The sequence below is a fragment of the Limulus polyphemus genome, unplaced genomic scaffold, assembly GCF_000517525.1.
Source record: "Limulus polyphemus unplaced genomic scaffold, Limulus_polyphemus-2.1.2 Scaffold614, whole genome shotgun sequence".
Taxonomy (NCBI): Eukaryota; Metazoa; Arthropoda; class Merostomata; order Xiphosura; family Limulidae; genus Limulus; species Limulus polyphemus.
Window position 1 is genome coordinate 225,603 of NW_013666224.1, and position 26,184 is coordinate 251,786.

At 33.6% G+C, this 26,184-nt stretch overlaps 2 protein-coding genes across 7 annotated transcripts in view; both read left to right on the forward strand.

Moving 5' to 3' along the window:
* Positions 1 to 10,419, forward strand: part of LOC106459473 (cholesterol 7-desaturase-like) — a 51,830-nt gene extending 41,411 nt beyond the window's left edge. For all 5 annotated transcript variants that reach the window (XM_022385967.1, XM_022385969.1, XM_022385965.1 and 2 more), the window contains 4 exons: positions 993 to 1,171; positions 8,013 to 8,258; positions 8,715 to 8,888; positions 10,001 to 10,419. In XM_022385967.1, coding sequence (XP_022241675.1) covers positions 993 to 1,171; positions 8,013 to 8,258; positions 8,715 to 8,888; positions 10,001 to 10,165 — 764 coding nt within the window. In that variant the 3' untranslated portion in view covers positions 10,166 to 10,419. The remainder of the gene's footprint in view (positions 1 to 992; positions 1,172 to 8,012; positions 8,259 to 8,714; positions 8,889 to 10,000) is intronic.
* Positions 10,420 to 19,003: 8,584 nt separating this feature from the next.
* Positions 19,004 to 26,028, forward strand: LOC106459479 (peptidyl-prolyl cis-trans isomerase NIMA-interacting 1-like). 2 transcript variants are annotated; one of them, XM_013919102.2, is made up of 4 exons: positions 19,004 to 19,077; positions 21,366 to 21,578; positions 22,778 to 23,000; positions 25,378 to 26,028. In XM_013919102.2, exons 1-3 carry the CDS (start codon positions 19,017 to 19,019, stop codon positions 22,996 to 22,998), a joined length of 495 nt encoding a protein of 164 aa, XP_013774556.2. In that variant the 5' UTR covers positions 19,004 to 19,016; the 3' UTR covers positions 22,999 to 23,000; positions 25,378 to 26,028. The 2 variants fall into 2 exon arrangements, with proteins under 2 accessions (XP_013774556.2, XP_013774555.1); XM_013919101.2 differs by lacking the exon at positions 25,378 to 26,028 and having other exon boundaries at positions 22,778 to 23,716.
* The last annotated feature ends 156 nt before the right edge of the window (positions 26,029 to 26,184 follow it).

A 26,184-nucleotide genomic window follows, 5' to 3' on the forward strand; every position in this document is an offset into this window, starting at 1 on the left:
AACGCGTGTTTATATCCAAACGCTAGATGTACGCGTGGTATGTCTACTGTGTGTCTGCCTGCCTAAGACTATAAGTAAGGTTAGTATCTGTATTAGTCAATAAATCAATAACCAATCAATCCTTACTAATTCCTATTATAGTTTTCTAGTCTGTTACCTCATTTTTTGGGGTTCCCGTAGTTAAATCCATTTCAATCCTGTCATCATTTGGTCCTATAATTTTTAATGTCCACGTTGTTTTCAATGTAATATTTTTTTAACCATTTTTCTTTATGCGACACGTAGATAAAGATAGATATGTAGACAGAAAGTAAAATAAATATAGTTAAGCCCTGAAAAGACGTTCATTACTATCTTATACCAGCTTATTTTTTTCTTATGCAACAAATAAATATGTGCTAAATCTTACTTCGCCATGCTTGAAAAAACAAAAACCTATTTCCTGCTAGTTTCTTCCATCTACTTTCTCTTGCACAATAGACAGAAAGTAAAATAAACCCTGAAAAAATATAGATTTTCTATTGGAATAGAGCTCGCACTGGGTGAAAATCCACTCAAATTTGAAGTGAGAAAAGTGTCAGTTTTAAATTTGTGGTTGTCTGTCGCTGTGAAACTGTTACTTTCTAAAGCCCAGTGTTATCGTCTCATACTACGTTTAGTATTGCCCAGTATAGTAACGTTGAAGTATATAATAAACATTAATAATCGGTGTTTAATTATGTGTTTTAGATATTTGCTGGCATTTCTTCGTGGTTTTGCTTCAAAAAGGCCCTAAATTAGAGCAAGTTATTCGTTTACATAGATGACGCTACTGTCAGAAGTCTTGGTAAAACATCATGAACACATTCATTTTGTTTTATGTACAACAACGTATCAATTATTATGCAATTAAGGAGTAAAAAAAAGTGATCCTTTGGTCGAAGTATTGGAAATGATGAAAACGTAAAGATTTCACTGTTTCTAAATTTTGCTGCCTTGTGTTTATTCTACAGTTCCTGATTTTATCAAAACCAAGTCTTGGCCTGTCTGTGAGAAAAATGGCTTTTTATATATATGGTTCCACGCAGAAGGTGAACCTCCACTTTGGTATCCACCCGATATACCAGAGGTAACCGAAGGGTTATGGAGCTATCGGGGTCGTACACAACATACAGTGAACTGTCATATCCAGGTAAGTAACTCTGCTTGCTTTGGAGTAAGTGTAGAAAATCATGCAAATTTTTACTACGTATTTTTTGTACGTATGAAAGTAATTAAAAAAAAAAAAAGTCCTAAGCAAACTTTTTTTTCTATATCTCGAACTAATATAATAATATGGGTCATTCTTACTTTCTGAATTAGGTCTGTATATGTCAAGCATGTATAATTTTACTCCAACTGCCTTAATGTTTCAGAATCTAATAGAATCTGTTACATAGCAAATAAATATGTAAAAATTATGAAATCGGCAAGCAAATGCCTATAACGGGAGTTGAGTTTTGTTTCGACGCAGCATTGCCTTCATACGATGGAAAGCCACACTCACTTTAGAGTTTTCAGGGTTTTTACTGATCATTGAGGCAAGTGTTTTGAAATGATGTCAACTGACTGAAAATCTTTTTTTTTCTTGTTTATTATGTATGTAATCAAGGCGACAGTACAAAATATAAACCCTATATCTGTATGATTATAAGCAATGTGTTAAATGAATTAAGCATTGACGTGTATACAGTGTATTAGTTTGTACGATAAGCTTACACAGTAGAGCTCAATATGCCTTAAAAGTAAAAAAGTGGATCTTAACCTGTACAATCTTTATACTTAACCTATTCAAAGCTGACGCGCAGAATATAATGTTTTACATAAACGAGTCTAACTGAAACCAACCAGTTGCTGACGTGCAGAATATACTCTGTTTTACATAAACGTGTCTAACCGAAACTGACCAGTTGCTGACGTGCAGAATATACTCTGTTTTACATAAACGTGTCTAACCGAAACTGACCAGTTGCTGACGCACAGAATATAATGTTTTACATAAACGAGTCTAACTGAAACCAACCAGTTGCTGACGTGCAGAATATACTCTGTTTACATAAACGAGTCTAACTGAAACCAACCAGTTGCTGACGCGCAGAATATAATCTGTTTTACATAAACGAGTCTAACCGAAACCAACCAGTTGCTGACGTGCAGAATATACTGTTTTACATAAACGAGTCTAACCGAAACCAACCAGTTACTGACGTGCAGAATATAATGTTTTACATACACTAGTCTAACCGAAACCAACCAGTTGCTGACGTGCAGAATATAATGTTTTACATAAACGAGTCTAACTGAAACCAACCAGTTGCTGACGTGCAGAATATAAGGTTAGACTAGTGTATGTAAAACAGATAAACCAACCAGTTGCTGACGTGCAGAATATACCCTTCTACGTAACTTAATCTAACGCTTTTTTTTCCCTTCTTACTAACCCTAATAGAGCTGAACGTGACGTAGTAGTTAGCGTGCCGGATTATGAATCCGGGAATTCATGGCTCACTACTCATTGTTGTAAAAACGCGTACCGCTCTTGGGGACGTTGATGTACTATGACGGTAAATGTCAATTTCCACTAATCAATCAGAAAAGTTTGCTGTGAATGCTGTTGATTAACTAATTATCAGTTCACAACTAAGGGCAACTTTGCACAGATAGCCTCTTAATTAACTTTACACAAAAATCTGAAATAAATAAACCTTTTTTTAACCACATCTGACATGAAGAACTTACCATCTATTTATTATAAAAAGGAAATACTCAGTTTTTGTCCGTCATGAAAATGCACGCGCACTTCATTTTAACGGATCTAAATAATGGATGGATGTAAATATACTTTAGTAGACATTTTGTACAATAACGTTATATAAGTTTATCAAAGTTTCTAAAAAAGGTCTGAAGTTAGGTCGTAGAATAATATTATAAGCTTGTTTATTAGTACTACAGTAAAATATAGCCCAAACTAAATAGCAAAAAATCTACACAAATTACAGTGTTAATTTATATCTTTATCGTAATTGATGCTAGGCCTAAGACAAGTTGACTTATAGATTTTGGTGTCTGCATTTAGAATTGTTGTGTATTATTCTAGAAATCCCGTATTTAAAGAAGTACTGTTGAAATAAAGATACTAATTTGGCCGCGAATGTTTTGCGAGTCTCTGCTAGTCTTAAATAATATAATCTCAGCTAACTCGACCAGGGCCGACACGCGGTATTTAATTTTCTTATCTAACCTAATCATAATCTACCTATAACTGAAGCAGAGCTGACATGTACATTTCAAACCTGAGTCATACAATTTTGTGGATTGCGTAAATATACAAATATTTACAAGTAAACACCTTGACTTACGCCTTAACGATGAATTGCACCTTAAATAAAAAAACAAAACGTAAGGATGACAAACTAAGTTCAGTAAAAAAACACAACCTTAACTACATGTGTGAAATCAACTTTCTTATCAGCGTTTATATAATTTTTAGCGATAAAATGTGGGAAACTGAGTGAAATATTAGCATTACAAGCATCAGGAGTGGCCCTCGGTGGGTTAGCGTTACGTTTACGGACTCACAACGCTAAAATACGAGTTTAGATTCCCTTGTTGGACATAGCACAAACAGCCCATTGTGTAGCTTTGTGCTAAAACAACAATAACATCATAAATCTTGAAACATATTATAAACTTAATACTACTCGTGTTATTGCGTATCAGGAGCAACCCGTTTTTGAAGATTACCGGAGTAAATAAAATAAAATTTAAGTTTTATGTCTCTTATTTAAGATTGATCAATATGGTTGAATTGTTTTCGGATATTCGTGCTAAACACCTCGAGGGCTGCCTGCACTAGCCGTCCCTAATTTTGAAATGATAGACTAGAGAGAAGATAAGTTTGTTTGTTTGTTTGTTTTGGAATTTCGCGCAAAACTACACAAGGGCTATGTGCGTTAGCCGTCCCTAATTTAGCAGTGTAAGACTAGAGGGAAGGCAGCTAGTCATCCACCCACCGCCAACTCTTGGGCTACTCTTTTACCAACGAATAATGGGATTGACCGTCACATTATAACGCCCTCACGGCTGAAAGGGCGAGCATGTTTGGTGCGACGGGGATTCGAACCCGCGACCCTCAGGTTGCGAGTCGAGCGCCTTAACCACCTGGCCATGCCGGGCCAGAGAAGATATGTAGTCAAGAGAACCCACCGCTCTTGGGCTACTCTTGTCTGATCGGCTCCAAAGTGAGGAGCGTGATTTTTTTTTTTTTTTTGTGGTATCAAAACACTAATAAAGCTGTAGTCCAGTACGATAATCACTAAGCTACGCTTGGCACCACGTGGGTGGTACTTTCTGTTAAGAAAATGTTCAGTAAAACTGGATGCTTATAAAATATTTCAATCCGCATGCTTGAAAATATTCATTCATAACCAAACAAAACACTGGGTACACCAAATATACATTTGGTATTATACATGAGCTACTGTTTGTGGATTTCACTTTTATAGATAACTTTACCCACTCATAAGTATTTCCATTTTTTTAATCGAAAATATTTTTCATTTTTATCACTAAAAACACCAGGTCAAATTTGCTTTTCCTCAAACGTAGTGTGAGCTTACTCATTACTCTTATGTATTCAATGAACATCCACCACTGTTAAATATTTCAGTGTTAAAACTTTTAACATTTTCTTACTAGCATTAAGGAAATTTTCAGGTAGATCGGGAATCACATTTATTTTGTATCTCAGAGTCTTAACATTCAGATTAAAACCTTTATTTTCATTATTATGTTGCTTGATGGTGTGTTCTCTAAGTAATTAATTCACTTGTGCTATATACAATACTCATGAATGCGCTGTGGTATTGTAACGTGCTGCCATCTATGAGCAACTATATTCAACATGTTTTTTGCTATCGTGAAAAAATAATCACCTGCAGAATTCAGCAAACTAAGGCTTTTCAGCGAAAAAAATTATTTAAGCCAGGATTACTATTCTTGCTATCTACTGTACATATCAACACACATTCAAACCAACCTAGGCCAAATACAGAATTACATAACAAAAGTACACTTAAATGTTTTAGATGGCTGCCAAAACCAGAAGCTGAACTATGAGTGAGTCAATCCATTCTCTGTAGTTGGCATCACAAAAAAATAAATACAACCAAAATTACGAAAGAAGGACATTTTCATTTAAATTTATAACAACTTGATCTACATTCCGTGCTGGAAAATAGTACAATGCCCTCACTGCACCATGCAATGGAGAAGTAATATACACACTTGTGTGTGTGCTGTAGATATCTGGTGAGCACCCTATTGTCTCCTCCACATAAATTTTGCTACCACTTGTCGGACGAATGTTTTGTCTTAAAAAATCACTCGATAGCTTAAAGTTAGGGTACTAATGCCCTTTTTGTCCAGTTAATCTTGCAAGCAAAAAATTATCCTACCTTTTTAACAGCCAAGTGGTAATTATAAAATATAGCAGAGAAACCAAGGAATACCACTTCTTTAAATTACTGATTGAACTATCAAGTGACTGTCCTAATGCTAGTCTGTTAGGTAATTTCAAATATATCAATCAGGAGATTATTGTTGGCATCTCAGCTGACCAGTAGGACTGTCTCATGCCTCTCTCCAGGCACATCCTCATGTGTCTCATTAAGATAAGTTGTTTCTTCATCTTTCTGATGATCAGCTGATCAAAACGGTTCTCTTACTATCCTCTCTCTTGTCAGTCTCAACACTTGATTTCTGGTCTAGTCAGTGAATGAATGCATGAGAATCTCATCAGCAACTGTGGTCTTACTTAGTCAACATGCTCAATGTGCTCGATATCACTACTATAACTAATATGTTAGACAGTAGCAGATTTAGGGTTTTGGATAGGAGGTGTGGTCACTTAGTGGGTGCCGCATAATTTCTGCATACATAATTTATATTGATGCAGCCAGATGAGACATCAAACTTAAATATAATGCTATGAATTATTGGCCTGTAGCTAGGAGAGGCAGGAAATACGATTTTTATTGAAATTATTTATTATTAACAGAGGCACATTTCAGAGCATAATGTTGCAAAATTATGAAAATGGGAGCAGCTTGTGATATTAATGGACTGTACATTGTTGAGGACCTGTCCAGTCACAGCCATATTGCTACTGTATCATTGGAACATAACAAAGTCCTACCAGGTTTTCCATGCTGGGACATTCATTCCTTTACTGTTTTATCAAAACATATATTCTGCTGTATGTCAGTCCTTCTTAGCTGTTCATATGTGAACTTGTGTGCATCAACTAATTGAGATCTTAAAACACTCCAGATATTCTTGCTAAAATTGTTGTTTGGGTATCATATCTACATAGAACTGTATTTCCTTTATCAAAGATTGGCATGCTTTATGAATAACCAGTCCACCTCTGCCCTGTTGCATGATACCAATCTTGATGTTTTTAAAGTGTTTGTCTCAGTTGGTTCAATTAGGATTAATGAACTTTGCAACCATATAGTTAATAATCTGTATTACCCATCCGAGTTGGGTAATATGGCAAAGTGCATCTTTACCACACCTGAAACTTTACACAACTTGTAAGTAGCTGGCAGTTGAAACAGTTCGTAAAAAAATAGTTAATCGACATCCTTTATATAAGGTATTTGTGATTCTAGTTTGATATATAGATTAAAATAACACAAAAAAGTATACGTGCCTACACGCTTTTATCGAAATGGCTCAACTGCCCGTTATGTTTGATTCAAGTAAATTCTACAAATTGTGTTCTGAAATTTCTCCCATAGATAATTTTGTTTCTGTTGACATTTTGGGTAAGACTCGCTGTAATTAAAACGAGTGCGTGTGTGATAGCTAAACATCTTTAGATGTGTCCCTGAATCTGGTCACTCTGGTTTGTCAAAATTTTGAAACTCTGCGATGTTATTATTAACGAAGCCACACGACAGGTTTTACATCTATACAATTCATAAGGAAATGTATCAAAAAATTTTTTCACCACTAAACAAAGTAAACGTTATACACGGAAAACAGCTTACAAGATCAGTACTATTAGACATAAGAATTTAAAAAAATGTTTAGAGAGATTTAAACCTATTACAAATAACAAGCTTTTGCACCTTAGTTAGGTAAACTGACATTTGCAAACGTTATAAGATCGATAACTTAGTGATATTCTTGTAGTCGACTCAATGTGTTTACTAAAAATTACTACAATTGCAACAAGTTGTTAACGAAAAGAAATAAGATCGTTAATGAAAGTAGTTTTGAAACTTGATCTTGGTCAACACTTATGGTGCTCGCATTATCTGATCTAGCTTGTTTTAACACGATCACTTTGAACAAAATGAAGATTAATTTATCTAGGGGGGCAATAAATTTAAAATCTGAAATTGATCTAAATTTCTAATAAAATGGTAATTAAATCAAATGTAATAGTGTTTATAAAAGTTTTATTTATTTTTTATTAAATGATACAAAAACGAATTTATTATATATATAAAAGCTCGAAAATAATATTTGATCAATATGCCTAGATTTTCAGGGGGGCCGAGCCCCCTTGGCTACGCCTCTGTATTCAAGTGTTTAAAAATAATTAGTTTTCTATAGTAAACTGTGTGTATGGGAACAAAACTTACCAAATGGATAACACTTTATGGCACTAATTTGTTTTGATGCTTATATTTTAAAAAACTTAATACCGATAAAAAAAAAAGCAGGAAAAACCATTAGTCGTATCTTAAGGTACCCTGGTGAGTCAGTGGTAAGATTATGGACTTACAAAGCTAAAATTCGAGATTCGATTCCCCACGGTGTACAGCAGATAGCCCAATGTGACTTTGCCCCAAACCAACCAACAAAACCAAACTTATTTTAAGTTAAAAGTAAAATTTAAGTATGGTAATAAAAGTATTAGAAAGATGAAATTTTGGGGTGCTAATTTGTCTTGTTTTTTGTTTTGTTTTTTGACATAAAAGGAAATTCCCGAAAATGGAGCTGATGCTGCACATCTCGGACATCTACACTACGATTCAGTTTTTTCAGGCTCCGACCTACGTTTTACCAACAATCGTTTTTGGGAGTTCTGTAAACACGATTGGAAACCACAGTGGGAACCTGACCCTGCACCCAACAATCACATGGCTTCTATTTCTCTCACCCATGTTACCAGAGTCTTTGGCCATGCCTTGCCTTTTTCTGAGTTAAACCTAAATATTAAACAGGTAACAAAAGACGAAATAAATGATAATTATATTTTATTAAACATTCGAGCATAGAAAAATTGTTTTTTTTTTTTATCGAATTCCGATTGTGTTATGTTTTTCCTTATATTATTAACCTATAACTATTCTTATGGGTGATAAAAACAAACAAACCTAATGTCAGATACTTAAACCTATTGTTTTGTACCATAAACTATATTTTTATTTCGTATGAAATCATTACTAAATAACAAACTAATGTTTCAGTTCTATATATGAGTTGTATCTTTTTTAATGTTCTAAAATTCAACAATAAACTCGTCACTTCACTGTTAATTGTTTATTGCAATCTCTCTCTCTCTCTCTCATATATATTTCTCCGTCTATCTGCAAAAAATAGACTTGTAATTGTAAGATTACATCAAATATACGTGATATTGTTCGATTCTGACTTCAAGCATATAAATAACCCTGTAGATTGGACCGGCCATCGTGCATCTAGTTTTTAAGAGCAAGTTTGGGTCAGGAGTCTTTGTCCAAGGTATCACGCCAGAGGGCCCTTTAAAGCAGCGATTGGTCCATCAGCTTTACGCTCCTTCATCGTTTCCTCAGGTTATTGCAAATCTTTTGCTTCTTAGCGAAGCCTGCATGGTAAGTTTTGTTTATTTTTGTTTCATTGCAAAAACTACACAACGAGCTATCTGCGCCGTATTCGCCGCGGAGATCGAACCTCGAATTCTAGTGTTGTAAAGTTCCCCCCCAAAGTTTAAAGACCGCACAACAGTTGTATACAACACGTATTAAAGTGCAATTTCGACATCAAATGTAATTATGGCAATTATTTATTCATCTTCTGTGTCAAATGCTTTCTTAAAACAAACATGAAAGTTTGAATACGAAGAATTAAATTGTGGTGAAATGCTACAAGTTCTTCAAATACCTACACAATGATAGGTTCCTTTTTTTGTGAGTGTAAAACACTTAAATACACCGTTTCGAAATATGAAAGTTTATTCAATCTTAACTTTAAGAGCCGTACGTGGCCTAGTGGTAAGCATGTCTGGCTGGAATGTGAATCCGAAGTGTTAGGGCCACAGAAAACGCCCTCCGCGCATTGAGGCCAGGGGTGTTCTATAAGAGTTCCACTCAAATCCCATTATTCGATTATACAGGAGCAGTCCAATAATTGGTAGTGGGTGCTGCTGGCTAGTTGCCTTTCCTCTAGTCTATATTAGTCGAAAATTATGGACGCCCATGCGCGGGTAGCCGTTGTGTAGCTTTGCATGAAATTCTAAACAAAAAAAAACTTAATTTTAAATAAAGCTGAAAAACAATTAATGAGAACTTAAACATCATTGAATTGTCAAAAACAACTTAAGAAATAATGTACTTAACAAAATGTTCGATGTGGGTTATGTGATAATACGTTTCATCTAGAACAGTGGTTCCCAAAGTTTTTTAGTCTGAGTTTCCCTTGATGTGAATAAAAGTTTAAGCCTCCCAACCTATAACTGTAGCATGGTGATTGGAAAAACAGTGCCATAGTAAAAACAATAACATCTCCTTTCACCATACTGCCATTTAATTAATTCAAGATTTTTATCGGCTTATAATTTATTTAGAATTGAAATTAATTCAGCATCTTTGTTTTCGGCCTTTTTTTTTGCGGCTCCCATTAAGCGGAAACACTGATCTAGAATAGGGGTTATCATTTATCTTTATGGTTCATAATTCACACGGAGTGCTTTCTGTTTCTTCTCTAGTTGGAAAGAGATATCATGATTTGGAATAATAAAAAGTATATCAAAAACCCCATTCTTGTGAAGGAGGACAAGCTAATATCCAGACACAGACGTTGGTATTGGCAGTTCTACTCAGAAAACAGCCCAACTTTACAGCAAGTGAGAGAAACTTCATTAGACTGGTAGATTTCCCGATTTATCTTCGTTTCGTTTCATCAAAAATTAACAAGAAAGGGTGGATAGAAAACTCCTCTGCTTTGATTACAAGGATTATCAATAGACGTGCATAGATACATTTGTTTGTCACCAAATTTAAACATTTTGTCTCTGTTATTACGTTTTGATTTCTTCATAAATAAGAGACATTTTGTCATATGATTGAGTTGTCTGTTATAAGTTTGAATGTATCAATAAAATCTTTATTTTTTAGATGTGACAAAGATGAGAAAATATAATGTAATAATATCAACATAATTTTCCATGAAAAGGAAAAAGAAAAGGATATGAACACAAGACAATACAATGTCTAGAAAGTTTCATGGTTTTTGTGTCGAAAAATTGATTAAATTGCGATTTAAAGAAGGTAAACAACTTTAACTTTCTTTGGTGTATAATCTTTTTCTTAAAATAAATCCACGTTGGGTTATCTGCTCTGTTCAGCAATGGGAATTGAACTCTGTATTGTAGCGTTATAAGTTCGTTAACTTACCGCTGTACCGCCGAGGGGCATTTGAATATGAAGTTTTAATTTGATAATATTACCTTACGTTAGTGTTAAAAAACGTTGGATGTCAAAAACTGAACTAATTGGAATTGTTGATCGATTAAATGTACATAAAAAAAAAAAAATACATATTTATATTTCAAATAGTAAACTAAAGGTTTGAAATAATACCCTTTAAGTATTTTTCTTATAAAAAAAAAAATCACAAACAACAACAAAAACCTTGTTTTTAATGGGTTTTTTACACTAACTCAAAAAACTTGTTTTTTTTTTAATGGGTGTTATACTATATGCAAAGTAACCAAGTTTAAGAATGAAGTTCAATTTTGTGTTGGGTTTTTATTGATAAGAAATAAAATGAATAATGGCGCTCTTTGCTTCCAGTGACCCGGCATGGCTAGGTGGTTAGGGCGCTCGACTCGCAATTTGCGGGTCGCGGGGTCGAAACTGTTTCTCAGACATTCCTACTTGATCAACTGTACGACGCTGCAAATTATTAGTTGTGATGGTAAAGACAGTGAATTTTATTATGAATTTTTGGGTCTTCTCTTTCGACTGTCTTAATGGTTTTGGCTTTGTTAGCCTGGTGAGCTGAAGAAGCGCACTTTAATTTGGGCATTTTCAAAATTAAAATGTGCTGCGGGTAAAACATGCAGGTCATTATAAAGTTGTAGCCAAAGGTTCCGATCGGACAAAATTTGGTTATGTTGCGTCAGTGTGTCTCCTTGACAACCAAGCAAATTGGGAATTTCAGCCAATGATTGTGATTTTTGAGCGCCAGCAAATACCAAGTGTGGGACACGCGTATACCCGATTCGATATTATTACTCATCACGATCTCTATCAATCTACCCTAAAATCTAATTATATGCCCAACAAGGTATCGGCGTGGCAGACTGACAGTTTTTCGTCTTTGTATAATAGACTAGCGTAAATAATAAACGCAAAAGCAATATTATGGAAAACACGAGGAAATGTTTCACTTATCTAATTCTTTTTAAGATTTTGCTTGGCAGATAACCAGGATATAAAGTAACGTAATCGCAATATAAATTATGATGTAATTCAAAGGATGAGTTGAAATGATTCTGTGTTTGTTTCAGAGTAAAGCCTTATTGGGCTATCTGCTGTGTCCACTGCGAGGAATCGAGCCCAAGATTTTATCGTTGTAAGTTCGTAAACTTAACGCTGTCCAACAAGGGAACGAATTGAAATGAAAACGGAATAAAGTAGATTTCCTTAGGAAAGTCAATCTTTAGGCAGAACCCATAAACCGCTGGTTCTTCTCACCCCAATGACATCAATTCAAGCCCAACATAACCTGGTGGTTAGGACATTCATTTAGCAATGTACGGGGCACGAGGTCGAAACCCGGCGTCAAACGTGTTCGCCCTTTCAGCCGTAGGAGTTATAATTTGACAAGCAATTCCACTATTCGTTGGTAAAATATTTGGCTTCAGTGTTCCCTCTAATTTTTTCAATCCGTGTGCGGAATGAATATTTTCATGTGCACCAGTATCAAGGCACTGTGCGGATGTGCGCTTCCAATTTTTTTTTTTTTTTGTTTAGGGAGGGGGATATTTTCAAACCATCGACCATATTGGATCATTAGGCCGCTTTTCAATGCTACCAGTCAGTTATTTGGGCTTTAGGCCTATCGACTGTCAGGGTCATTAAGGCCGTCAACGTGTTGAGACTCTTTACCATTACTGAGGATGTGCACGGCACTTGATTTGTTGTTGTGCGACAGCACATCTTAGAGGAAACACTGGTTGGCGTTAGGTCCTGCTAATCGGTTGCCTTTTCTCTGGTCGGTAACAGGTAGGCTTAGTAGCTTTGCCATAAACCAAAAACAAACGAGCTCACCATTCAAAAGTTGAAAATTTCAAAACGTGTTAACAACCTGAAAGGAAACTCGCTACGATTGTATGGATTTTCAACTTGAGTGATATTATCACACATCTGATACGGATCATTCTCATAACAATATGAGATTAGTGTAAAAGGTAAATATGGACCTCTAGAGAATTTACAATATTTGTTAGTTTGTCTTTTTATATAACTTCAAACTTTAATCATTTTCACCAGAAACTCGAAAAAATACATTTCAACTTTAGTTATGGTTCTATATTGTTTGTTTTTGTTTTTGAATTTCGCGCAAAGCTACACGAGGGCTATCTGCGCTAGCCGTCCCTAATTTAGCAGTGTAAGACTAGAGGGAAGGCACCTAGTCATCACCACCCACCGCCCACTCTTGGGCTACTCTTACCAACGAATAGTGGGATTGACCGTCACATTATAACGCTCTCACGGCTGAAAGGGCGAGCATGTTTGGTGTGACTCAGATTGCGAGTCGAGCGCCCTAACCACCTGGTTATGCCGGGCCATGGTTCTATATGCAGTTTAAAATAAAATAAACCGATTGTGAAAGTTTTCAGTTTTTCGTTAGTGACAGATTTAAACACCCATCAATATGATAATGTAAAACATAGCGGACACAACACGTTCAGTAAAACAATTTGTATAATGTTCTAAAAACAAACTTTGGTATTTCAAATTACATTTACACAGGAGAAAAATGACAGTAAATCATATTTGGAGGGTCAATTTATTATAATTAAAAAAAGTATGTTACTTTGCGTGAGAAATATGGACAGGTAGCTAATTTTGTTTTTCATTTGGATACGTGAAGAGACTTGTACAAATAAGGAGAAGGTTAATGCTGTTAATTGCATCATGTAGATCAACACACTAAATTGGTTTGTTAGGTTTGGTTTGTTATGAATTTTGCGCAAATCTGCACGAGGGCTATCTGCGCTAGCCGTTCCTAATTTAGCAGTGTAAGACTAGAGAGAAGGCAGCTAGTCATCACCACCCACCGCCAACTCTTGGGCTACTCTTTTACCAACGAATAGTGGGATTGACCGTCACGTTATAACGCCCCCACGGCTGAAAGGGCGAGCATTTTTGGTGTGACGAGGATTCGAACCCGCGACCCGTAGATTACGAGTCGAGCGCCCTAACCACCTGGCCATGCCGGGCCCACTAAATTGTGTTTGCATAATTGATACTGATATTTTCAACCTGAACAGTATCTTATGTAACACATGGGATACGGTCATCCAGAGACTCTCAGAGTTAAGGAAAAGCCATTCATAATTTAAAACTGTTTGTCAGAAGGAAGGAAGACAGTCAGTAGCACATGTTAAGGTTATAAAGCCCCTATAACTGAAAGAGTGGAGTGTGTTCAGTAGCATACCATTGGTTGAATCTTGGACTGTCTGACGCCCAGCCCAGCACCCTATCCATTAAGGTACGCCCATCCGACATGCCTATAATATCTATATGTGTACAATGTTATAAAATCCTATCTATAGATTGTGAGATTTATCGTACAAACAAGCATTGCCATTTAATTACATTTATTTTCCAGAAAAATGTAGGATCACATTTATCCTTTGATCCATGATAAATGGATTCGACATGGATTTTCACTTATATTTCACACGGGGAATTTTCTCACTCTCTTGTTTAAAAGAGTTTCTCGGTGAATAACAGGTAAGTTTACAGATTTACAATGCTAAAATCCGGTGTTAGATTCCTTATGGTGCACATATCACATATAGTTAATAAAAGAATAAACTCATGAAAAAAAACAACACAAAAACAAATCAATATTAATAACAATAACTTGAGTAAGCCTCTCACTAAGAAGGGTGCAGGCTGGTCCTATGGTAGATGGTAGAGCTCTGGATGTCGGAGCTGGTAAACTGGCTTCGAATTAATGCGATACCATAAAATATTCCCTGCACTTTAATCTGTGAGTGCATAATAAAAATGGCAGTCAATCCCTTAGCATGGATGATAGGATGCTGGTGGTCAGTAGGTCAAAATTAAAATCGGCAGCAGTTAGCCTTAATAACTTGATCATAAATGCAAAACACGACTTACAGTATAGCTCTTACAGTATAGTTTACTATTATTAGATAGTAATTATAAATCAAATTGGACAGCCTGCACAGAAAATCTTCAATTAGATATATATAAATGTATATGTGTTAGTTGCCAAAGATTTTACGGTTAGAATTTTCTCTCCTTGTAATGTATCATACACTGTGTGGATACATAAGTCTCTGCATCGACCAAGATGAATCATATCTGGTAACCGAAACTCCTGTGCACATGTAAATATTTGAAAATATCCTATACTATTTTACTGCTTTGTGCATAGACGTCCCAATATCAACAAAAATCATAAATTGTTTACACAGACCAAACATTCGCAACATTTTTATGAATAAGGACGTGTTATTGATTGTTGGTATATTAATTTTGATAGGATGATGAAGTGGAATATCCTTTGTACTTAATAATGTTGGAAAACATAAACATTTGTATCAACTTGGGGAACCACGACCATTCAAAAACAGACTTGTAACATGTCTTAACCCACACATAGTAAGTAAAGTGCATCGTCATGTAAGATATGAAAATTAATGAACCTGTAGGTTAATGTCAGAAGCCGTCCACTGTTCCAGGCAACAATATATAATACATTCAAAAAGTGTCTTCATCTAGAAACGAGCCCATCGTGTTATAGAATCACCAAAATAAACCCGATCAATCATTGCATTCCTCAAGCAGCTGGAGAGTGAAACGTGTTTCATGCTATTCCATATAAAAACGTACTTTTCATGTCACCAGATGCAGCATCTAAGGATTTCTATACAATTGGACTATTGAAATGGGCACTAGGAACCATTATCCCCATACAATAGATGATCTATAGAAACCATGCAGGATAAAATGATATTCTTTGGACATAACAACTTTAAAACGAAGGTTTTTACAGTAAAAACTATGCTACAGGGTTATTGTCAAGTTCACGGTCATCAGATAGAGCATGATTGGACAAAGTGACATTGACTGTAACGATGGTGAGGCGACATAAGGATTAAAATGTAATGTACTCAATATTCAACTGAGTTAATTGTTAAAATTTATATCACCATTGATAACTCAAAATCGAATGTTTCAAGTATTCTTATATTTCATAAGTGATTTTTTCATAACACACACAAAGTTCAGTTTACCTTTAACTTTAACGTTGTTTTTAAGCAACCGCTTATGTGGACATGTGTTCAATTACTTTTTTATTGCTGTTTAATTCAGAAACTTTTCAAGACAAATAAGTTGACCCCTCTTTTTACACTTTCAATTACTTGTAAATCTGATAATTCAAAGTATTTTCAAATATTCTTAATCCAAAAACATCTATAAGAGGTAGACAATTTGATGACATGATTTTGTAAAGCAGTATAACTAAACATTGATCTAACGTAGATGCAAAGCTTAATACCTGTTAAAGAAGCTGCTCTGAAACAACAATAAAAGAAAAAAAATGCTTTTAATAAACAGCATAATTTTGGTTGATCCATCATAAATTTAAATTTGAGGAAGTTAAATATTGTAAATACAATTTTCATTTTAAAAATCAGGATGGATTAAAAATGAAAATTCGGATATTGATTTCCTTGTGTCACTTCAAATCAGGAATGCTTCATTAATCGGAATTTTTAGTAAGTACATGGACTGGGCTACATTTACTAGTTGAATTAGTTATATCAGAAAATTGACGTTGTTGAGTATTACAGCACATAAACGTTCGCTACAATGAATCAAGCAAGAATGAATATTATGTCTCAGCTAAATGAGTGCGGTAATTTCAATTTTTACTTTTCTCCTTACAGGATTTGAAACCAGACTCATTGCAAATGAATGTTCTACTATCTGAATTAATGGGCTAACCCACTAGTAATTCATAGTGAGGTATTTTTCTAACAATTCAATCTACCACATTATTCCTCTATCCTCTCACAAACAAGGCATGTCCTTGAGTCTTATCTTGGGGTTGTGGTTCGATCATTAGTTGTGCACCAGTTTTTCTTGTATTCATTTCAATTTTTCCATTTCTCGCATGCAGGATTTAAATATGGGATCTTCTGCACTATGAGTGAATGCTATACTAACTGAACTAATGAGTTAACTTCCTAGCAATTTCTAGTGAGGCATTTTTAAACAACTCAGAATAGCACAAGAACAACGTAAGCAAACTTGTATACTATAAATTGCTCATCAGTTTACATAGGCCAACTTATGACAAAAATACATATTATATAGCTAACCTTGACAACTTAATCTTGTCAGTCTGATAATGTATACTTGGATGTTAATCCATTGTTTATTTCATATTGAAACTCTGCCCTATCTGCTGTCCAAAAACTTTCATTCAATGCCAAAAATCATCAGTTAGGCTGAACAAGGAGAGACAAAAGACTCTATGAAATGGTACTGATTAATTTGTTTATATTTCATTGATAAACATTAAACACGTAATACAGACTCCAACTGTAAACACAACATTTGGGTTCGCATTACCTTTATAATTACTACTATTAATATTCTAGTTGTTATGCAGCTATATAATTGGCTAGGTTTGAACTTCAAGGAGCACAAAAATCTCTTTTTCGCAGAACTAGAGTCAAAAGTAACTTTTGGTAATTATCATAGGATTTAATGAAATTAACATGTTGTTGTAACATTGTTCGTTCATTGGTGAGCTCTTTTAAATCATCTGGGGAAGATAATTCAAAGTCCAAGTCACTTAAATGATAACAAATTACTTTATTATTTTTTCCTTAACGTTTTTACCAGCTTTAGAACTGTCGAACTTGTATGCATTGTTTACAAATGATGCTAAATGCACTACACTAACATAAAGAATAAGTTCACTTGTACTCAGGGGTTAAATTAAAAAAAAAGTAGAATTACTCAGTTGGGAGAAGTGGACCTGTTTTTTTTTTTTAATCTACGTGTAAACATAAAAAACGACAAAACAGTTCAAATAAGTCCCGATCTCAGTACCAGTGAGTACCGGCAGAATATCACCCCTGCTTGTATTACATTATGGATAAAACGAAAAACAAACAAACAATAAACGCTGAATGATCTACTCTAATGACTAGAAACGGCTCTACTATCTTGAAACAACTCTAAAATCTTTGCAACTAGTTTCTTGATGCATTACTAAACCCTGTATTTATAATATACTCTCGAATTTACTAGAAATTCCGACATCAAATGTTTTAGAACTTTCTAGGTGTTCTATGCCTACATTATTATAGTTTTCAGTTTTAACGTCATCATTAAGACCCGCAACTCTCACTAGCAAACAAACAAATATAGTTTACAATACTATCTAAGTTTCTTAGTCACATTTGTTATATATAATTAGCTTAAGACGTTTAAACACAAAAGTTCCATAGATGAATTATGTATACATAAATATCGAATAATGAGTAAGTTTTTAAGCGCAAAGATCCACAATGACCTAACTGTGGTCTTCCAGCCGAGGGTATCAAAACCCGTTTTTTAGCGTTATAAACCCCCAGACCTGCCGCTGAGCATCCAGGAAGCATAATGAATAATGTCCCCGAAAGGAAACCGAACGCCGCCTGGAGGGTTTACATGTTTTAACCACTCGCACTATTGTAGAGTAATGTGTTGTTTGTTAGTCACTTAATAGACAGTAAAACGTATGTATGCCATAAATCACGAGAAGAATTATGCACTCTGTAGGCTATAACACTGCATAACATATGAACTTCAAAAGCAAGAAATAAAAATATTTGTTACTCTTAACTTGGGTTTTATTTACTCTTAAAACAGAACACTTTCGGGGATCCTGCGGAAGTACATCTAGTTAATATTTTCGTTTTAGTTTACTTACTGATTATAAGTGTTATTTTATTACAAGTTACAGCTACTACAGTAAGAAATAATATTTTAAAAACAGGTACGACGTTTCGATTACTGGTGCAGTCATTCTCGGATACACAAGTTTTAACGCTTTTTTAACGTTAAACTTGTGCACTAGAGAATGATCACGCTAGTGACCGAAGGGTCGTACCTGTTTTTAAAATATTCTTCTTTATAAAAGAACTTTATAACTTGTAATAAAATAATAATTGATAATTGTTATATTTCTTAAACGGCTTCATATATCAAAATCTAACATTTCAGCTCCAAAATACATCAAAATAAATGTAAAACTCAGTTATTATACTTTTCTTATAAACATTACACAGGATAGATGTGCTTATGATAGCGAATAACAAAATGTGCGTAATGGTGTTAGTAAAAGCTTTATGATATTATTTGTTATCATAACATACGCATATTTCAATAATTAAGTCACAATTGAATTGTTTTTTTTTTTTGTAGAGGGCAGTGTTGGATAATACGGCATATCTGATGAAAATGGCGGACGAAGAATTACCTAAAGGATGGGAGAAACGGATGAGCCGTTCGACAGGTAGTGTTAAAGTATTTTATCCATGAATATTGTTATTATTAGTTATAAACAATCCCACTGACTTGTGACTACAAGCCGTCTGTTCTTAAATAATATTGAAGTAGGACAATGTAGACTAAATTATTATTTGTATTATATATTAATTATTTATTAGTAATAATACTAGTAGTAAATAATAATTAATATATTAAAACTAATAATATTAATACTATTAGTATTACTATTAGAAATATTACTAATAGTATTACTATTGCTTAGTATTAGTATACTATTTGTGTATTAGTAAGGCTAATAGCATTGCTTTACTTTAGTACTGATGTCAGTTCACAGTCGTAAAAACCTAGGCTACAGTATATGACATTTTTTCAATATACTGTTACCACTAGTAGTAGTACTAGTACTTATGAAGGTTTAATTAATTGGTAACGTTAGCCAGTATACCAATCATCATTATTATAGTACGTAATGTAGACAGTGTTTTTCCCAGGAATTGAAATTAGAGGGGGTTATAGAATAAAATATTAATAATGTTTATTAACAGGAAAATTTTTATTTTCTTGTAATGATTTAGTAGGCATTAAAACTAGTTATTCATATTATTAGGGAGGTGGTAGTCACTGGTAGCACTGCCCATCAAGGGGATGGCTTGGATTGTTCACTGAAATGGTATTTTAAATATCACCTCAATAGGTCATCAGAACTTTACAATACCATACAGTGGTTCTTTTTAGTTTTACAAGAGAATGTCTGTAAATATCATACTTATAGCAAAAAGTTTGCATTTCTTGTTCTTCTTTTTTATTACATGTTTACTCAAAACACAAAACAGTGGTGTCAACCAAATTCACTGAGGTGACAGTTTCAAATTGAGTATCTGCTTTTATAAGTATTATTAATAGCTAGTAGTAATTAAAAAAATCATAATTCTAGTGTAAATGATGTTATCAGTAACCCTTGAAGATAGCTTCCTTACATAAATTTGATGTTCATTTAAAAAGCTTAAGTACAGGGTGAAACAGAAATAACCAGCCAGTAAGAGATAAACAATAAATATTACAGTTGGAACCTCATTGTATTTAGAACTTGGTTATAAAGACAACCTTCCTATGTTTATTGAAACACTGCATGAAAAAAAAACAAGTAAAGAAAAATAACTTAAAAAAAAGGAAGTAAATATAGGGATGGCTGATACAGGTTTTTCTTTTGAACTGATGAATACTTGTATAGTGAAGGATATGCTGTATGTACTAGTGATTACTATGCTTATTTGTTATGGAAAATCTTTATTTTTAATACATTTTTATAAAAAAAATGCATATTTTCTGATCATGGATACATATCTTTAGTACTGAGATGTTTATGAAATTATTTGTTATGGAAAATATTTATTTTTAATACATTTTTATAAAAAAAATGCATATTTTCTGATCATGGATACATATCTGTAGTACTGAGATGTTTATGAAAATATGTATTGTGGTATCAGGGTTGTTACAAATAAGGCTGTCAATGCAATTATTATGGTATGCTCATCAGACAGATTAAAATTGTAGTGAGGGGTAGAGGTTTCTTTAATTGTTTCAGGATGGTTTTCTACACTAAATGGTCAATGAGGGAGAGTAACATTTTTAGATTTATCGTTAATTGCTAATGAGGATATCATTGTAAGAGTTGAAGTAGGGTGAATATTTGAGGAGAAATTTTTCAGGTTTGATGCTGAGATTGAATTCAATTTTAGTTCCTAATTTTAGGAAAGTCAATTTTAGGCCATGTGACAAAATTTATCATAGTTAAAAAGATGAAGTAGGACATATTTGGGAAGAATTTTAAAATAAATTCTATGAACTTAAGACAACCAGAGGAAAAGAATAACAGCTTATTAAAGGCATAAAGAAATGTATTGGGAATAAATGTCATAATTAAGAAGCTTAAGAAAATTTAGTGGCAATATCTCAAATACTTTGATAGTTGGAATAATTGGAAAACCTAATTTTGATTCAACTAATCATCTTGCTTATTTTTGTGATAATTGGTTTAATCATAATTTCAAATAATCTATTGTTGGAATAATCGAAAAAAATGATCAGAAACACAAATTTTAATTAAACAATTAGTTTACATGACAATAATTGATTATGTTGCCCAGCTATAGTAACGAATTGTATCAAAATTTCATCCACCATAAATTTCTGGGTAAATAAAAGTGTAACATTAAAATTGATATGTGAATTGAAAAATACTAGTGTAACAACAAATATGCTTTTGTTTTGTATTAATATTCTTTCTAGGTCAGCCTTATTACCTGAATATGTTTACCAAAGAAAGTCAATGGGAAAGACCAACTAAACCAGCAGAACCTCCTCCACCTACTAGTGGGGATCATTTGGAGCAGGTGCGTTGTAGTCACCTTCTGGTGAAACACAGAGAGTCTCGTAGGCCATCATCTTGGCGTGAGGAAAATATTACTCGAAGTAAAGATGACGCCCTGGAACTTATCAAAGGTATTGAACAGATATAGTACAAAGAGATATTGATGTTATGCTACAGTATTGAAATATAAAACTTTTAGATGGTAAATGATTTGTTATGTGTGTTTATGCTTCTGTACGCCTTCACTAAGAAGGGGTATGTTATGATTCGGTTAGGATAATGTAATAAACTTTAAGTCATATGTGATAGTTATAAGACTGTTTCAAGCTGTTTGCTCTGATCATATGAAAATAACTATTATATGTCAGCAGACAACATAGAGAAACTCATCTCTTGACATGTCGTTTTAAGGGTATTTTAGCATCATAGATATAGTAGAGTTTTCATTTTAATGGATTGCTCCTGTCCATTTCCAGAGTGTGAAAAGGTTTCGGTTTCTATAGAAGCGAAAATTTTTTACCACTCTGCTAGAAACAGTCTATTAAATCCAAAACTGTGTTATCTCTTGACAGTCAAGATAAAATATAGAGATGATTCTTTCTTTACCGGGGGTGGCCAACCTTTTTAGCAGCTGTACCAAATTTAGGTTCTGAATTTCGATAAAGGTGCCAATGACCCAAAATAAGCAATCTAAAGTCTATAGGAATGGGGAGGGGGTTTCTATGAACCAAGTTAAAAGGCATTAGAAATACAATAATATAGCATGTATTGTAAGAACATTTAGTGCTTATGTGGAAATTCTGAACAAAATTTTATGCTATGTGCCACAACATGATATTTACGAATGACCGGTGTGCTTCGTGCTTTTACCTCACGTTGGAAGCGTGTGCTCATGAAAGTGTTGGAAAAAATATATTAGTGTTTTGTTGTGATACATAGGTAAATTTTTCTTTTAACACGTTCACTGCCATGTGCCCCACCAGTGGGTCACAAACGACTTTTAGTTATGGACCACGTGACACACCAGTGGGTCACAGACAGTTATGTTTCAAAGCCAAATTTCTCTTGTAGCATCTGAGTTTACGATACTGTGACTGCTCCTTGGCACCTCTTGAATGTTTAATTTTTTTATACATAATTATTATGCGGCAGCAAACGTGTTAAGATACAAATAAATATGTAGTATTTTATACTATCACACCAACAAAGTAAAACATGAAGAATCTAAGTTTTAAATGGACAGCAACTGCCTGTTGTAGAAAGGGTTAATGAGAAATTTCACACGTAGATAGATGTAGAGTTTCTATTTAAAATACAACTCTTTTGGTAGATTACAGAGAACAGATTGTGTCTGGGAAAGCTATGTTTGAAGAACTTGCCTCCAAGTTTAGTGACTGTAGCTCAGCTAAACGAGGTGGAGATTTGGGAGTTTTTGGTCGAGGTGCAATGCAGAAACCGTTCGAAGATGCTTCTTTTGCTTTGAAGGTTGGGGAACTTAGCCAGCCAGTATACACAGATTCTGGGATTCACATCATTCTCCGAACTGCTTAGTGGTGAGAAAGAATTGTATGAAACAATGTCTATAAAAGACATTTAGTATACTGATTTCTGTTTGTGTGGCATGCCATTTTTTTTCATGCTGTTTAACTAGTTGTTGCATACTTGTTTACTGTTCATTTCTTTCTAAACATTTATTTAAAGTCAGTTGAGATCTTTCATAAAATAACCTTCACTTTAAAAATCCTTCATGTGAACTTATAGACATTTAGCAAAATGTTACGAAGCTTCAACTACTCATAAATGTAGTAAATGGTTGAGTTTTCTTGTATCTCAATGTATGTAATGAAAATATTGATCAGTTTATTGCACTGTAATCTGTCTGATATGTTTTTCTTATCAGTGAGTATTGATAATATGACTAATTGAAGTTTTATACTTCTTTGATATTTTAATGTTGTAATTTTAATGGGTATTCTTAACTGCAGATTTAAAATTCTTATGCTTTGTACTTTGTAAGCACTATGATTATGAATAGGTAAACAAGTTATGGCAGCTAAAACATAATGTTCCTTTTTTTATTGATAAAATTATTATTTGATAAAACATGGACCACTTGTGTGTCAGTAGCAGTTATAATATATTTAAGATTAGAATTTGAAAATGTTACTTTCTTAAGCAATAAATCCAGATTCGGTAACGTTCACGTATGTACCTTTTTCTTTTCATGTGGCAAATAAAGTATGTTTTGGTATTGTTACAAACAGCTAAACTTCGATATCCTCATATTTCAAAACTGCTGTTAACATGTAATGAATTGTTAGAAAAAATAATTACGTTTTGAATTAAATTGTGATTCACTTAACTCCATAAAATGTAACTTCAGAACAAAACTAAAACCAAAGTATGATTACACAAAATGAGGGGAGAGTTTTGTATGAATACTACATATATATAAATAGAAGCAGCCTTATTCGCTTACATTAATGCAGGTATACCTACATGGAATTATTTCTGAATATTATTAAATTAGGGCTTTTTTTTTAAACTGTTAATAATCTTGGCAGTCAGTCAGAAAGTTCATTAAGAATCACACGTTTAGGTCCACATTTCAGGTTAGTTTTATTGGAACCATACGTGTATATAGGCACACACGTGAAGATAAATATTATTTAGTTCACTCAGGGTTTCATGTAAATTTTAAAAATGGTATGTTTTTTTCTTGATGATCATTATTTCTGGAAAACAATTTGACTGATCAATTTGTCACAAGTACAGTATGTGTGGAATATTTTGAATGAATGTATTAGACTAGATTAAGTCCAAATTAAAATGATACACAGACATTAACACTCAGTTAAGACAGTAATAAGAATTGGGAAAACTTTTTACAGCTGAGTCCATCCTAGGGTAAAAGACTAGTGTGAATAATTTCTAATTCATTACATTCTCACTATGATTCACACATTTTTGATGAGCCTTGCAGGTTAGCCAAGATATTCCACACACACCTTGTATATGGGAAACTACTATAGAACACAATTTTTATCTCAAGTAATGCTATAATATTATAAAAAAGTAATTTACAGTTTATTATCTCAAAGCTTTTGTAGGTAAAATATTGGCAGAAAGTAAGGACAATTGTATTAATATTTTTGTGTAATTTGAAAAGTGAGAGTAAAATATTAAAACTTCTGAAACTTTTTTTTAATGACTTGATTTTAAGTTTGGACCAACAGATATTCTTCTAGATACTTTTGTTTCAGTGGATCTTTAGGCAGAGTAGATATAGTAAGTTTGAGAATTTTAATGGACTGCAACTGCCTGTGGAAAGAAAAGGAGATGACATTTCAGCTTCTATATCAAGACCTTTTCCATACTGAAGAAACGTACATGTAGAAGCTGTAATGTCGTCTCCTTTTCTTTTAATAAGCAGTTGCTGTCCATTAAATTTCTCAAAACATCTAGATATCTTGTTTACAAAAAAAAAAACCTTTACACTTAGATATTTGCATTTTGTTCTCTGTTACCATAACATTGATGACATTATGAACTTGCCTCCTACATTTTTACTGTGGAAGTGAATCTAGTGATAAAAGCTAAAATAAACCTGACCTAGCGAAATATCAGAATAACTTAACAACGAGATAATCGAATTTGTAGTCTCAAACAGTGGAAAGCAAAATGCAGTTTACCTTCACACCTAATAAGATACGAGACCATTAGTTCTTAAAAGAACGGCATAATAATGAATAAATGAGAGAAGAATTAACAAAGTATAAATCCGACTAGTTTTAACAGGCATCTTATGCTGATGTGTTATTCTTTTTTTTTTTATTAATTCTCTCAAGTGCTTTTCCTTCTTTAAGCTATTAATCCTAATTTATTTATCAACGACAAATTCTTGTGGATTTATGAGCTTGAATATTCCAGGTTTTCTTTCTGGTTAGGTGATGTGTTTTTCTACAATGGCCATTTGACCAGACCAATGCTTCTTTGTAGAGCTCACGTCCCGGGCACATATTTGGATGTATATTGTAATAGTAGACTCCAAGTTTTCCGAGTATGTTGCTTGTATATTTATGATTAGGTGTGTTAAATGCTGTTACTTAATTTCAAAATGTAAGTTGTGATGTTAATATCTAAATGCACATGTTGAGGGATTTGTGAAGTTACTGAAACAGAATATTGATATTATCACTGGCAGAAAAGTAGGTTTCTTTATGTTGCATACATATATTAGAGAAGACTTGTGCAGTGTTGTCATGTTGATTTTTGAACACTAATACATGAAACAATTTCATTTCGTAGAAGCATCCTAATAATAAAGTAACACATCAACTTGACAAATTTATTATTAAATTGTATGGATCATTAATGATGTAAGTGTATCTGACTGTTTATTTGTCAGAAATTCTATTAATAATGTATAACACCAGTTGTTTCTTTGGTTTAGTTGATATGTTTGACCATTTGGCTCATTTCTGTAGATCCAGTTAATGTTGTATAGGCCAACCCATTCATTGTTTCCAATTCAGTTAACAATGTATTGACTAACTTTTTCTTTGTTTCCAACCCAGTTAAGAATGTTCTTAACTGGATTGGAAACAAAGAAAAAGTTAGCTAATAGGATTGGAAACAATGAAAGAGTTGGCCAATACAAATGAAAGAGTTGTCCAATACATCTTTAACTCTACATCGTTAACTAGATTGTAAACTTGGCTAACTTTTTCTTTGTTT